The following is a 16,213-nucleotide window of genomic DNA, read 5'->3' on the forward strand; positions in this document are numbered from 1 at the left end:
TATCAATCATATTTATTATTCTCAGTGTTTATCAAAATAGATCCTGGTTTTGAGTAGTATTCAATCACTCAAAGAGAACATAATGTAATTGCTTATATTTCTTTTTTTTTGTCTAATTTTGCTAGACAGCACTAACCAAACATGGTACCTGTGCAAGTCTTTTGTTCTGCAAACCCCAGCCGGCCACTGTCTCTGCACTCTATGCAGAAACATGCTCAATAATCGCTGGTAGAATATAAAGGTTCTTATTTTGCAGGCTAGCATCAGGCAGTCAAGACTATGTTCAACACCATAGCAACCAGAGTGTCCTTAAAGCTTTGCCTTTGTGCTTTTTTGGCTGAGAGTGGTTTTTTTCTCAGTGATATGTCTTAGTAAGGTGATCAGTATTTCAGTAGTAGCAGAAGTTTCCACACACTCAATAAATACACGGCTTCTACTAAAATACACGTAGTAGAGCTCTTCCAGAAAAATAAATATGGTGTTATAATTGGCTACTTTTCCAATAACACAGATTCTGTTACATAGATTACAAGGAATTGAGACAAATAAACATTTTAATCCCAAAGGTAAGGCATGAAGTGTTGCAGCACCTTTCTCCTGCATTTATAGAACACTATTTCAAAGACTGTGGTTATTTGGCTGTTCTCTGATTTCACTGTAGAATGAAATCTGACTGGAGCATTGCTTTCTGATGGTTAATTATAAATTTATTAGGGGAGTTCTGACCAAATGTCCCTCAATCTTAGACTTTGCTGAATCCAAAGTTCAAGCTATTAGACTTCATTAAATGTAATGCACTAGCCTCTCTGTTCTGCATGTGCTTACTTGTATTTTTGTGTTCTCAGGTATGTCCAGTTTTCCCTTTCTGTGTATTGTTTGCCAAAGAGGCTTTTTCAAATCACAGAAATAGGACAAAGTAATTTTTAGAACAGCAAATTATGTAAGGAGGCATGGTCTCTGGAGATGAAATAAATCTCAAACACAACACAACAAAATAGCTTTCTTGTTCCGTTTGGGTGTTGCTGTTGCCTGAGTAGGTTGTTAACAGCACACAAATGCATAAATGGTAGCAGGGTAGTGCGCTGCTACTGGAGGTGGCACTACAGAAGAAATGAACCCTGTATCTGTTTTGAGTTGGAGGAAGGGTTTACTGACAAGCTTATAGGCATGCTTTGGTGGACTTGCTTTTGTCCCATATTCCTGCTTTAGGTAGATTTCAACACATGGTACTTGCAAGGTTGTACCCCAAAATAGGTGGGACTGTATTGGGCTGGGGAGCGCTCTGTATGCTCAGTCCTCACCAAATGAGGTCTGAAGGACCAGTCATGATTACATGTTGCCTTTCAATTTTCTCTTAGAGCTTTACTAAAAGGGAGGGCTTTCATAATAGGTTAGACAAATTCAGTCTAAACTGGGGGCTTACCTGAAGGTATCATTGCATCCCGTACGAGCATGAAAGCTTGCCCTGTGTGTGCAAGGTGTTCATTGTACAAGCAGGGCCAGAAGAGGACTGAGACTACAGTTCCCACCCACAGCAGGGTGCTATCTGTTCATCTACTAAATCACTGTGGTTTTTATTACTGATTTCAGCAGGAGCTGAAGCAGGGCTGCAGACGGTTTTGTTCAGTCTTTATAAATTGGTACTAAAGAGAAGCTGCCATGCTCCGTTTAGCTCCTGAAAAGTAAGGGGAAAAGAACTTTGTCAAATTTCAGAGGATAAATCTGCACTCTGAAAAATAAACTGCTGCAGGCTTTCAAATCTGACCAAACAAGACCAAAATGTAACTATTAAAGTTACCCTATGTTCTTTTAATTAAAAGAAGCAATTTTATCTATTTCAGAACCTCCATGGTTTGAGACTATGACTCCCAACTTCCCAATTTCTCAAGGAAAAGGATGTAGCAGTATTTTATTGCAGGCTTGTAAACTTGCCGAGTTAGATAAGTAATGTTTGTTTATATACCTAGAAAATGTTAATAAAACATTTATATCATTTGGGGCTCCTTCCTCCCTGGCCAAGCCTTCCTGGTTGCTAAGCGTTGGCTTTGCTTTTGGCAGAAGGAGGAGAAAAAGAATACAGGAAGGGAAAGAATTGCACCCTTGAATTTACAGTTAAGCCTTCAGAGATCAGTTTCCTTTTACGTGCTCAGTTTACTGTGTGCTAGACCAAAAGTGTGAGCTGTCAGGCTCCTGTGGTGATAAACCTGGATCTAATCCTACTCCTACTGACATCAGTGGCAAGCCTTGTGTTGCTTTCAGTGGGAGCAGGACATAGACACTGTGCTTGTGTGCTTCAGCCAGCGTTACCGCACTGAACTCAAAGCAGCCTCTGATGTGAGCGATGATAGGAAAGTTTAATACTTAATCCTGCTTCTGCTCACTGTGAATTTAAAATGTCTAACAATTACAATTACCTAAACCCAACAATATAAAGTGATTTCACGTAGTTTAATAACTCAGGAGTAACTGACCTTTGCTAGAGAAGCCCTGCTGTACAGCTTCTTTTAAATTAGGGGTTGCTTTTTTTGCAGAGCACTCAGGTTGTGAAGATTAAAATGTTCCATGTATGAGAATAAATTACAGAGAAGGATTTAATTTGTGTTTTCTTTCTAAATGCTTCTAAATAGTGGAGAAGAAATGTTTACATTTTCATAACAATAGTTGTAGCCTATACTTTAGCACTGCATTTTCAAACTGCCAGACACTAGTTTGAATGAGGTCACGAATGAATGTTCAGAATTTGAAGACAGCTTTATTTTATAGAAGATAAGTAATAATTGAACAAAGTGGTTCATATTGACAACATCATACTGACATATATCTTTTCAGAAGCAAATATACTTTATGGAGGAAGTGTCCTCACATGTCAGTGTCTTCTAAAATGTGTTATATTTAGTGAAATAATGGGTCAAGAAAAAAATCATTGTCATAAATGATGGTAGGCGCTTTTTACTGAAATACTGGTAGTTTTACATTCTTGACATGAATAATTGGGTGTGTCATATGTGAAGCTACCTAGAAATAAAATAGCGGTCATAAAATGTAAAGACATGATAGGATGCATTTATAACAGCATAAACCAAACTGGCATTTTAATGTCTTAAGCCAGCCTATATGCTATACTTGCCCATTGATCTTGGCTGGAAAAGTTCTATGCCTAATTTAAGCTCATTTTGGAGATAAAGCCATATAATGGGACAGGATTTGGTTTTGCAAAAAGTATTCTCCTTTAATTGTTACAATTATATCACTATAACAGTAATGGAGGCTGGTTGTTGTGTGACCTTACAGAACTTGCTTAGAATTGTTGTGTCCATCTTCATAGCAGGTGACTTTCTGGTATAATTTATCTTAATATTTTACCTTCTGGTGATTGCAAGTAACATAGCAGTATGTTTTTCTATGGGCATGAGAAAGGGTTTAGTTTTTTGTTCATTCCATGGATTTGGGAGAGTCATTGTTGGGAAAGATAGTATAGTTTGAGAATGTGCATTTAATGTATTCCTTTGGAAGGCTTGTAAAAAGATGGTTGGTAGAGGCAATGGCTCAAAAGTACATGCAAAAATCTCATTAATTTTGAATGGCTCTATATGTACTTTTAATTACCATGTCTGAAACTGAGATTTAATATGGCACAGCAATGAAATAAGTAGATTGAGATGAGATCTTAGAAAGCAGTTCTTAACTGTGAGGGTGCCGAGGCACTGGCACAGGGTGCCCAGAGAAGCTGTGGCTGCCCCATCCCTGGCAGTGTTCAAGGCCAGGCTGGACGGGGCTTGGACCAACCTGCTCTAGTGGAAGGTGTCCCTGCCCATGACAGGAAATTGGAACTGGATGAGCTTCAAGGTCCTTTCCAACACAAACCAGCCTGGGATTCTGTGGCTACCTAATTAATCATTGAAATTATATTACTCCCCAACCCCCCAGTTTTTTCAACTGGGGCTGAACATAGAAACCATATGCTTAAAAAGGAAAAATAAGAATCAAGAAAGGATGCAGAGCTTGTGCTGTTTTCATAGGATTGCTAGTAAGCATGTGTGTGTGTTGGGTGTTAAAACTCTTTTAAATAGCAAATGAATTGGCAACATGTAATCTCACTTGTTGCTCTGATTTGCTGTGTGTCTTTTGAAATGAGTGCTAAGCTGGTGTGGAGCACTGCAGGTTGTCCAGTGCTTTGTGCTCTAAATAGCCTTTAGCAGTAAATATGTAGCAGGCAGTTGTCAAATGTTCTCATCAGGGCTTGCCAGCTTGTTGTCCTCACTGAGGTTCAACTCCATCTGTGCAGGCAGGAAAGTACACAGGGAAAAGAAACCTGCCCACTATCTGTATTTTCTTTTGTTATTGTACAGTTGATGAAACATCTCACTAGTGCATTATTTGGCTGCTATTGTATGTTAGTGCAGAGACAGCAGTCTCTTAATATTCAGTGAAGTCTCATGTTAGTGGAAGTGTTTCAAATCTTCTGTTTTCAATGTGGTTTTACTGAAAGCCCTTTTGAATTTGAATGAACCATTCTGAAATGTGATTCTCAAAAAAGAAATCTCTAAAAATTGAGCAAGTCAAATTTGCCCATCACTGTTAAGCTAGTGATATCAATAATGGTATGATTAATTTAATGGCAGGATTCATGCTATAGGTGTGCTGCTTTAGAACTATAACAGTCTGTCTGTGTTTGTTTGAACCTGCTAAGGAAAATCGAAACCTGGTGAGGTAGAATTAGGGCTGATTTATTGATGGACATCATTCCCTTACCTGGATTTAAGGAAAGGGAAATTGACTTTGTAGAGAAAAAGAGAATACTGAGGATAATCAGTCACAAGTCAAGAAAATGTGTTAACTGATGCTTTACATTGAAAAAGTAGTAATAATAACACAGGTAAAGGATGAGGGTTGGAATCAGTGGCTGTGAGGAGGTTCAGAATGCAATCTGCAAAATACTGAGCAGTATGCTCATGCCTACAATGGCAGCATTTGTTCATGACCTCTTTGTGTCCGGATGTAAGCCACAAGGGTACTGTAAATTCCTAAACTACTATTCATAGATGATTCTCTCTATCTGCTGAACTAAATTGCTCAGAGGTGGTGAAACTTGTACCCGTGAGGTTATGTGTTCAATTGTGAGAACAAAACATTAGATAATGAAAGTTGCTCCAGATCTGTTCTAATGTAGATAAACCTGAACCAGTGCATAAAAATACGAGCTCAGGGTAATTCTCTTCATGTCAGAGGAAAAGGAACATCTAAATAAAATGTTCCCCTTTCTAACCAAAAGATAGCTTGTATACAAGAGAGGCTTGCTGAAATTATATCTCAGCTGGAAGGGAAGATGAGGTTTTTTATGTAGCAGTTGGAGGTTCTTAGAAATACCAGTCAGTCAGTTACCAGAGTGGTAAATTAAATCTTGAGAGGCAGAGTTCGCTCATCAGTACGCAGTGATATGGAAGTGGCAAGGAGAGAGACAGACAACTGCATCAGCACTGGGTGTTCATGTTCTTAACGGAAAAATACAAATCATTTCTTTCCCTTCTGCTGCTGTCATGGTCCATCACTTTAGTCCATTTTCACCTTGCTGAGGGATTCTGAGTGGGCCTTCCTGCTTTGGCACCTAATTAATCTCTCACAAGCCTGTTCTTGCAGCCTGTCTGCCTGGGATGGGCCATATCTTATGTCAGTGCCTCACAAACAAAGTCTTCTTTGCTTTTTTCCTTTACTTTCCTTCATTTTCGTATGTTCTTTCACCCCAAGCCCCCTTGAGCAGGTTGAAGATGTTGTTTTCCCTTGTCTTTGAAGATTACATGCATACATTCTTCATTATTACAGGAAAATAGCCCCTTTTCTTCTGGTGAACACTGTCCCACTGGTATATAAAGTTGTCTGTGTTTTCAAACCTAATAAGTGCCCACAAAAATGCACAGGAGGATTTTGCTTGTCAGAAGCTGCAGCCCCAAGTCCTCACAGTGTAACAGGCAAGCAGGAAATCAGCGGTCACTTTTAAATCATGGCATACCTATACACAAATAAAAGTATATGATCTGAGGAAGGCATATTCTGTGGTGTCAAACATTCCCATGAGACTGTGAAACAAAAAAAGTATTTCACTGAAGTTATTTTATTGTCTTATATATCAAGTGATCATGAACATCTTGTGCACCGAGCTCTAACAGCCACAGTACTTTATGACTAGTTTAAAACAAGTCCTTGTGATAAAGTAACACATATAGTCTGTATAACAGATAATATCAAAATACTGAATATATTGAATATAGTGTATTATTTACAATAGAAAAACATAGGTTCTTTAAAATTATACCAGTGGAATCTAATAGTCCTTTGAAAAATATTTCTTGGATGATATTTCTACTCGGAAACAACTGATCTCCCTTCTGTAGGGACAGGCCTGGTGTTCAGCTAAGCACAGCATATGGATTTTGGTCTGGGAAATAGAGAGGCATGAAAGTACGTCTGAGAGGTCATTTTATTAGATGAGTGATCAGGGGCAGTGACCATCCAAACCTTTTAGCTCTGTTGGCATGTACGTGATCTGCAGATACTGATCTGTGCTGTTGATCCCAGACTTGCAAGAGCTCCAAGAGTCTTCTGGTGACATAGAGGCAGGAAGAGAATTATTTAAAAGTAAATAAAAAAGTCACCTTTTGAATTCCCCCTGCTGACAGCTTCCTTAATAAATACTGTAAGAAATTCCTCTGCTAGGAGCCACCCAGTAATCTAATGTGCAAGCCCCAGTGATATATTCACCAGCCAGCCCAGGGGAGGTGTGTTTCCACTGTCAGAATCACATGAGTAAGGAATGAAATTGTGAGCTCTCACTGAAAGCTGCAATAATTTATGATGAGTTCTTGGCTTTTCTTTTCTTCATGCTGTTTTTGACTCAGCTGGACAAAGAGGATAGAACTGACTTGCTTTTTCCATAGTACGCTCACCTGCCTGTAGGTTTTCACAAGATACAACGATTCAAACACTGTAAATTCATGAAGTTTCATGTATATGTAAAGAAATCATACACTGAAAGCCTTATCAGCATGGGTGACTCTTGCATACAGACATAAGTCATGAATGCAGATTTATTTCAGTTGTCTCCCCTCTTGACATGCTTGGGTAGGAGTTGAGCATTTACCATTCTATACAGTCTGAATAATCACAGATTTGGTTGTTACCTTCTGTGCTGTGAGGAATCCTTGGACTTTTCCTTCTCTTCTCCTGGACTTTTTTAAGGAATCTTCTAAGATTTAAGGAATCTTCTCTGGTGTGCATGCAGAAAGCAAAACAGAAGCCCAAAAGCTTGTACAGATCATAGATAGATAGCCAACTTCACGCTGGTTTGTGAGAGAACTGTTTCTCTACAGCATTGTCATAGTGGTTGCATCTCTATTTGTTACAATGGGAAAAGCTTCCCATCTTGTATTCAGGTTCATACCCTGAGGTGAGAAGGATCAATAGTGTTGTCTCAGAAATTTACACATTAAAAGGTAAGGAAAAAAACAGATAAGAAAGCAAAACAAAACTCCTTAAGGTATTACTTCATAGCTAATCAGCTGAGAGAAAACAGGACAGTTGAAAGTCTTCAGCCTTGAAAGAACTTCCAAAGCTATGTCACAGAGTAATTCCATCTAAGCTGTGGTCAGTTCATAGCAAAGAATTCCATGCTTGGGGTTCACCTCTGTTCTTTCACATCTGCTTTAAGAACTTACAGCTTACAATGGCTATTGGTGAGGCTTGTCCATAGTAAGGAAAAAGGCCTCTTGAGTGTCCACAGTGACAATACTTCACCCCCATTGAAGAAGACATCACTTAGTTTCTACAAGTCTGCAGACCTTTAGAAGAAAGTCAGGCTGCCAGCCCTCTCTGGCTTCCTTCGAGGTACATATTGGCATGATGCTATACATTTCTTAGATCCTTTGTACGCAAGAATGAATAAGACATCTTTAAAAAGTAAATGGTGCTGTCCCTGTCCTACCTTTTTATCCATGTTCCTTTTCAATTCTACATCAGCAAGGTTTTTAAGGATGCACCCAGGGAACTCTAAAGTGGTGCTTTCATTGTTGCTCCTTACAATTCAGTCTTTTAAAACCTGCTTCTCCATTTCCTTTTGCCTTCCCACTACAGCCTTCATTACTGAGAAGCACACACAAACACTCTGGGCTTTTTATGTCCTCTGTGGTGGAGTGCTTGGGTGATGAATAGCTGTCAATGTTCATCTTTTCTAAGGAGTAGCTAGGAAATACACCTGAAATGCATTGCTAATTTACCTGAACATTTCTCTTGTTGTTATTATTATCCTGAATGGTAAGTGCTGTATTCCTGTTATTTTCTTTTACAGTGAGAAATGCAAATACACAATGTATGGCCATAAGGATTCAGTCAACAGCATTGAGTTTCTTGCATTCTCCAACATTGTTCTCACTAGCTCTGCTGACAAGACTTTGTCTCTGTGGGATTCCAGAACGGTAAGCAGCCTTTTTCTTTGTCTTTCTTGAACTCAAGGAAAGTGATGCCATGTATGGTATAAGAAAAATGAAAGTCAGTATGAAATCAAAATAGATATAAAGGATGGTGTGGCACTAGAGTATTCACTAACACAGCTCTTATCTTCTGAGCAAAATTATCACCATATCACATTTCTTTGACATCTGAAATGTCTGAGTCCTCACAGTGCAACACATGGACATGCACTGAGATCACTGAATAAACAAGGAAACTTAGTTTGGTGGTAGTGGTGTTTCCAGCTGATGGTCAGTCTGGAAGGTGGTATTGCTGCACACTGTCCTCTGTCAGGTCAACAGAGCAGCTGGAAGTCAACTGTGCCATGCTTCTTTTGTAAGTGCTGGCATGTGATTTAGGTTACATACAAAGGAAATGGGAGAAAGTGACATAGGAGAACTTCAAGCTACAGAGAGGTCTAGTATATTTATTCTTCCTCTATAGAAGAGATTCCCCTTCTTGCTCCCAGAACTCACTGCTTATTTCTCATGGAATATGTATCTTTTCTCCATAATGTATCACTGTAGGTAGTGCCCAAACTGCTGCATCTTATTCTCTACCTTCATTCTTTGCTATAAGTACAAATGAATGTAGTACATTGGAGAGTATATTTGTTGCTGCTGCTTTGCAGACCGAATATGTAAATCATGTTCAAGTGGAATGGCAGAAGAAGGCAAGAGTCTTCTTTCTTCTACTATCGGAACATTCAATAATTATTGCTGCTGTGCTGTGATGCTTCTTATAGAGCAACTCTTGAAATGCTCAAGTTGCTACTTCAGTTGGTGTTACTGTCACTTTGCATTTCTTAAACAATGTAAAGCTACAAGATTCCAGCCCAGGATAGGGAAGGCTGTATTCATGGAAGTGATTTGAGAAGAAGGCGGCAAAGAACTGTTGCTGTGTACTAACTAATAGGTGTTGTCATCAGAGCTATACAAACATAGGGTAGGCAAAACTGACATGAAAATGGCAGTGAAATACTTGAGATGCTCATTAAGCAATTTCTATGTATGGGTCATAGAAACAGACTGAATAGAAGGTCATTTCATAATAATCCTGGGCATAAAGTACCAGTTAAAATTAAGCCAGTCAAGACTCGTTATTCTTATCTGCGTTGGTTTGTAAGGATATTTGATATAGGAATACGAATAATTGAAACTGAGAGAAAAATATTGAAATGCAAACAAAAGTTAAAAATTGGGTGGAAAAATAGTTTTCTGCTTTGTTTTGCTTTTAATGAATCCTGCAAGGAACTTAATCTTGCGGATGTCTCAGTAATTTCCTGTTCATAGCAAATGAACAGAATTACACAAGAGCTTTTCTTTGATAAACTTATGGAAAAAACCCTTCAATTTTCATTAACAATTTTTTCAGCTTTGGATAATTTTGCTGTGATAGGAAAGACCTTTTGTGAAAATATTTTGTGTGGCATGTTTATTCTGTTGAATTGTTTCCCTATTCAGTGGGAAATCTTGCCGGATTCAGATATGGGCCCACATTGAAGCATCACTCTAAGTGGTGAAATCACTGTGAAGATGCTATCTATCTCCCTCTAAATGCTGAATGATATTAAATGTTCCCTCCAGAAGGAAGATGAATGGTTTTCCCCCATTAATTTGGAACAGAGTCTTTTCTCACCTCTGCAAGATCAATTAGCATTAAAGAGTGCATTTAAGATAATTTTAATGAAACATGAAAATCATACTCTGGTTTGTTTTCTCATAAATTAGATTCATATTACTAACCACATCTTGCTCTTCAATCATTAACTTCAGTCAGCTCTTTATTATTAAAGATAATGGATGCAGAGAACTGTAAGTCAGAGCAATGTAAGTTGAATGGACAATGAGCTCTGGATTTGGGGGAGAGTGGGACATAAATCTTTGTAATTACTAAGCTGAAGTTATAATGCAGCCTTTAGACTTTGGAAATGTGTGGCATTACTTTGTTCATTTTTGATTCTTCTTTTTTTTTTTCCCCTGGATAACATAGGGTAAGATCTAGCATTTCCAATCTGCAGCACATTGACAGTAATTTTAACCTAAGATAGATGTTGCCTATAGAGAAATCAGAACACAGAAGGATGAATAGTATTTAGATGATTATGGCTCTTTCCAAACATTCTGGGAGAAAACAGGGAGTTGGTATTGGATTTGGATAGGAACCATCCTCATGCTGTGCCAGACTCCCAGTAGATTAGATGTGTGAGACTGAGGCTGCAATTCACTGGTGGGATTTCTTGCCAGTAAAGCTGATGGCTCTTGTGCCAAGATAAGCTGGGGAATTTATTTATCTTTATGCCAGTTTCATAGAAAGGCAAATATATTCTGGCTTTTCACCAGAGTATTTTCTTGCTGACACATCAGAGTAAGCATCTCTGCCCATGAATTGCAAAGTGTGTCCAATGACAAATATGAGAGGTGCAAAAGAGCATGATACCCCAAGAGTACAAGTTCACCGGCCTGGGTTAATTCTTCCCATGATAAGTGGTCTGCCACTCATCTGCATTTCCCACATTCTGATGAGTCATTTCTTGGGGCTTGTCAGATCTGTCTGGGTAACTTTTGAGCCAAGCTGAATCTTTGCTCTTCCTCAGACAGATAAAATGCCAAATATTTATACTCTTAAATAATTAAATAGGGGGGGGAAAGTACTCTCATTTTTCATTCTACACATTTGAAACTTATTGATTTAGTAACTGTCTCATCTGCTTTCTGAGTTTTGAAATGTCAGGTTCTCCAAGTGGATATTTAATGTTTGAAAAAGTTCTGCAGTGACTGTCATTTAGAAGTCAGAACTCAGTAGTAATGCCCTAAGGAATGTGCCTCACAAGGATTTGGGAAGACTTGTGTGTGTACTTGGACAGTCCCACTCATGTCAGTGTTACCGTTCTTGTTAATGAAGTCAAGCATATGCATAGCTCTGTAAAAAGCTAGATTCGTACAATGCTTTTTCTATTTGAGTCTGTGAAATACTAAACATTCAAGATATGGTTTGATAACTGTTGCCTATCTTGGTCTCTACTGGTCACTGATATTCAAGTGCTTGTAGTTTGACTTTTTAATTATCCAGGATATATTTCTGATTGTGTGAACTGTAGCCCAGTGATTTAAGACAAGCTCTTGTTTTTCTGCATTCCTGTAGTAGAAAACTGTTGGCACATAGCACAGATGAAAGGATCCTATTCCCACCCCACTATCAAACTAATATCCCTGACATCCAGACAGGAAGGCATTAAGCGTGTCAGCTTTTTACTGTTTGGGTCAAAGATGACTTAAATATGGGTATGACAGCTCAGCAGAACAGTGACAAGATGCAAGTTCTAGCTCTGTGCGTCGCATTTTATCCTTGACAGTAGTTTGTGGACTGAACAGCACAATCAGAAGTTGGGAGCTCTGAGGTAGTGTGGTCTTTGATGAATAATGCAGGCAGCAATCTCAGAGGAAAAAAAGCAGAATGAGATTGTCCAAACTCCTGCCTTAACAGCAGCAAATAGCTCCCAGTAATGATAACTCATTCTCATTGAGCCAGAATCTGGCTGTAAAGCTTCCCCATGCCCCAAAGCAAGGGAGGGGAGTGGGAATCCAGGCAGAGCCTCCTTTCAGGCTCATGCAGGGGTATCTCTTAATGAACGTGAAGAAATCAGTTCTCTCTCAACCCATGGGTATGGTTCAGAGGTGGTTACAGGCACACTTTTAGGCACACTTTAGTAGGGCCTGTAACCTTTAGTAGGTTACAGGCACACTTTAGTAGAGCAGGCTGAGCGTCTAGGGCCACATTATACTAGAAGAAAGCCATTAGAAAGAAGCAGTCAGTGAAGAGAGCAAGAGGCAGCTGGATGTTCCTTTAGGCCAGTTTTTCTTTTCTTTAAATGTGGCATTGGATAAAAGAGAGTATGTACAGCCCTTTTTAAAGAGTTATTTCCTAATAACTATCTGCTTAACCTTTTCTACCAATGGCTTTTGAATGCTAGACGAGGTTTGATAGAGTTTAAGTTGCTATGCGATTAGGTCTCTGGGTAACAGCAGGGAAACCCAAATGAATGCCACATTGGGTAGAAGTGGCAGTGGGTGCTCAGCCCTGCTGTCAAGCACCACCTTTCCCTTGGTCCACAGCAGCCCCACCAGCCTTGTTCTACCATGTGCATACAGGGGGTGGTGGTAAGATGCTGCCTGAGACTTTTCCTTCTTGGCTTTTCATGACCTACCCCATACACTCTTAGACCCCAAAATGATGGGTCTGTGAGTTCAAAGAAATAGCAAATTTGGGGCAGTGCAGTTCTCATTTTTGAAGTCTTGTAAAAGGCATAATATTCAGCATTTAAGGCATCCAGATCATGTAAGGACAGTGGCTATTTAAAGGGCTTTTCACACTGTGTCCTACCAGGGAATAAACACTTACATACTCCCATTTTTGAGCTCTCTGCTGTTGCCAGCTGTGGTGTGGCATTTCAATGATGAGGGTTTAGCTGCTGACGTGTTTCCTATGGATGTAGAATAATTACAGTGATGCTGATCTAAGCTCCAGTCTTGCAGTGTTTTCCTTCACAACAGAAGTCCATATTTCCCCACCATGGCATGGGACAACTGTGCTGTGGTTCCTAATGCAACTGGATTGTGCCTGAAAGTGAGTTAACTCTTACTTGATTTAATTCAGTGGAACTGTTCCAAACTAGTAATTTCCTTAGAGAACCTTTTTCCTTTCTTCTAATGAAATTATCTTTTAGACCACTCATTTTTAGTGTTGATTTAGTCAGAATTTAGTAATTTTCAAATTAGTAATTCCAAAAAAAAAAGCCTTGTTATATTTTTGTTTCTTCCAGTGAAATATAAATTATCTTTTAAACTACATGTTTCTCAACGTGGATTTTGTCAGAACTTTTTTGTCAGTAGCTTAAAGTCTGTGGGAACACCCAGATCCTTGTAGGGATGCTGCCTGTTCTTGGTGGGGGCTTTTATACCTGTGTTCATTTGGAGCAGCCAAAGGGAGTGGATCTGGTTGTCTTTACACTTTTTGGCCTCTCCACTTGATTTATTCCTCAGTAAACACCTTAGACACAAAATTATGAGTGCATTGGATTTGTCAGCTTTATTTGAATTCCTGAGGGACAAATTCCAGAGCTGAACGAATAGACAGGATGGGTCATTTAAAAAGATCTCTGACAAGCAGTTTCTGGTTCAAGTCAATCCTCTTCAAAAGCAGGTCAAAGACTGAAGTTGTCAGTTTTGGAGATGAAGAGCTCTTCCACACGAACTTTGAATCTCTTGGTGTAGTTGAATTATTCTCCTGTAAAGAAGGTATATGCAAGCATAAGTCCTGTTCCTGGCATGAAGCGTAACAAATTTTGTGGTCCTCATTCTGTTCTATGTGTTGGTAAATAATGGGTTCATATTTTAAAACTCCCTGTCTTAATACGAAAGGGAATTTGAGTCACAGTGAAATATGAAATCAGGAACAAGTAGCTTTGAATACAGATTATGTTTTCTCCAAGAAGTAATAGCATGAAAAACAAAACTAAAACTTGAAGAGGTTTATGTGAAATCTGTTTGGGACGCTTCCCTAGAGACTTAGTGCCAATATTTTTCACAAATCAAAAGCATGGCTGAGGAGAAATGTCTTGATTTCTTTCTAACCTTGAAATAATTGGGGAAAAAAAGCTTGGTATGGTCACTGTGATTTGTAAAAAATGCTCCTTTTTGACTTTCCTCCAAAACAACTTCAGTGGGAAAAGGAAGATTAAAATAAAGTATTTCAAATAATGAGCATGTAACACTGCAATTGGGATCAGTTGACTCAGATGCAAGCAAGAAAGTATCCTGTGTTCTTGTCTTGCTGTGGGGTTTTTCCTTTTCCTGGGGAAACAGGAAGACCATAGTCTTTCAGACTAGTGGGCTGCTGTCCTGAGAATAACCCTGAGGCTGGAACTATGACCCTGGCTTTCATTTGGCCTGCCATTGAATAGTCCCTCCCTTTTCTTGCCTTCCTGACTTTGCTCTGAAATCAAACTATTAAATCCAAAGTTTAACAAACTGGATAATCAGTTGATCTCATGGGTTGTTTTTATTCCCCTGTTAAACTGTCTTTAAATGAGACACTAAACATTTCAGATCAGACAAGTTACCTTGTTCTGCAAATCTCAGTGGCTGGACTTGATGATTTTAGAAGTCTTTTCCAGCCTAAATGATTCTGAGATTCTAAAGCTCTAAGTGAATTAGTGGCTCTGAAGAGGTTATAATAATTGTTTCATTAAGCTGTTCCTGTTCATTGACATGCCTGGGCCTGTCCACTGGATGTCAGAGTCCTGTTGCCAGTGGGAATGCAGGCCCTTTTAACACATTGTCCTCTGCCTTGTCTCCAAGCTCCATTTTACTTAATTTCAAGGAGAAGTCTTTAGCAAAACAAGACAGTTCTGTATGTTAAAGCTTAATATCCATCCTGATTCCTAATCCATGTGAAACGTATAAATGGCTTTATCTTGGCAGTTATGTAATTATTTAGTTAGATTAAAGTAACGCATTTTCAACATGATCACAGTCATTTAAGCTGCTACTAAAGAAGAGAGCAATGGAGTTCTCCATAGCCTGATGCTTTCCTTCCTCTACTGTCATGGTTTCCCAGGGGATCTGCCTGAGTTTCCTTCTGTAGCTGAAGTTTGCACCCTCCAGGCAAGGCTTCTTGCAGTGCAGCCTGGCCAAGTTTTAACTTACTGTGTGTCTTAGGGCAAGTCTTGGCTGCTTTCTGGTATCACAGTCTTTCCCATGATCAGAGAAGTCCTCTGACCCTTCTCTAGCAATGTAGGTGTAGGTGTAGATGCATCTGTCTGATTTCCTGCCTGCCTCTTAGCAGGTCACCCATCTGCAAGATTTTATGCCTTTCACCAAGGCTTCTGTTCTGGTTTAAGGCTTTCATCCACATGCTGTGTTTCCCTTACATTCCCCAGGATGGTCCCCCTAATCTAGTGATGGATGACGGGGAGGTGTTTTGGCACACTCATTTCTATTACTTACACCTTACCAGCTATGGGGTTGCTTTTGGGCAAGTCATTCTGAATGTGAAACACATGCCTATAATTACAAATGAGGGACATCCATATTCCAGGCACCAGGCCATGCAATTCAGAGCTCCGCTGACAGCTCCCTGTGATGTATCACTGATGCTGCTGTGTTGTAAACTTGCAAGGGCAGGCAGAAAGGTATCAGTGGAATTGAGGAGGGTATTAATTCACTCCTGATTGAATCAGATTTCATCGGCTGTAAAATTAGAGTGGAACAGTTTTCAGTTGCTGATGGTTATCTTAGAATATTAGTAGCAATTAGAGAACTATAAATAGATGCATTTAAAATATTTGAAGTTCTAGCCAGGGGAAAAGTCTGGCTATAGATTTCAGTAAACACTTGGATAGTGTGGCTTGCGGTGTGCTGGAGTGTGCAGTGTAATGGCATTTGGCTGTGTCACTGATTATTTAGAAATGAAGTGAGAGAAGCAGGCTATATTCCTGTCTGGGCAGCAAATAGATTGACCTGAATCTGAACTTGTTACCAGCTGCCTGTGTAGATCAGTAATGTGTATGCATGATGTATTGAAGTAAGTATGAATTTAATTTTTATGTTGTCAATGTCACTTTGAAACAAAAGGGGAATAAAGTTCTTTGAAAGGCTTTGGGAAAGGCCTGACTGCAGAATAACATTTGCATTGACTTCTTGGTCCTAAACAT

The 16,213-nt window shown here is 39.3% G+C and overlaps 1 protein-coding gene across 1 annotated transcript in view; it reads left to right on the forward strand.

Annotated features, from left to right (window-relative positions):
* Positions 1–16,213, forward strand: part of SPAG16 (sperm associated antigen 16) — a 387,730-nt gene that overhangs the window by 227,443 nt on the left and 144,074 nt on the right. The window contains exon 14 of the mRNA XM_034065775.1: positions 8,339–8,465. Within this exon, the coding sequence (XP_033921666.1) occupies positions 8,339–8,465 (127 nt within the window). The remainder of the gene's footprint in view (positions 1–8,338; positions 8,466–16,213) is intronic.

Source organism: Melopsittacus undulatus, chromosome 8, assembly GCF_012275295.1.
Source record: "Melopsittacus undulatus isolate bMelUnd1 chromosome 8, bMelUnd1.mat.Z, whole genome shotgun sequence".
Lineage (NCBI taxonomy): Eukaryota > Metazoa > Chordata > Aves > Psittaciformes > Psittaculidae > Melopsittacus > Melopsittacus undulatus.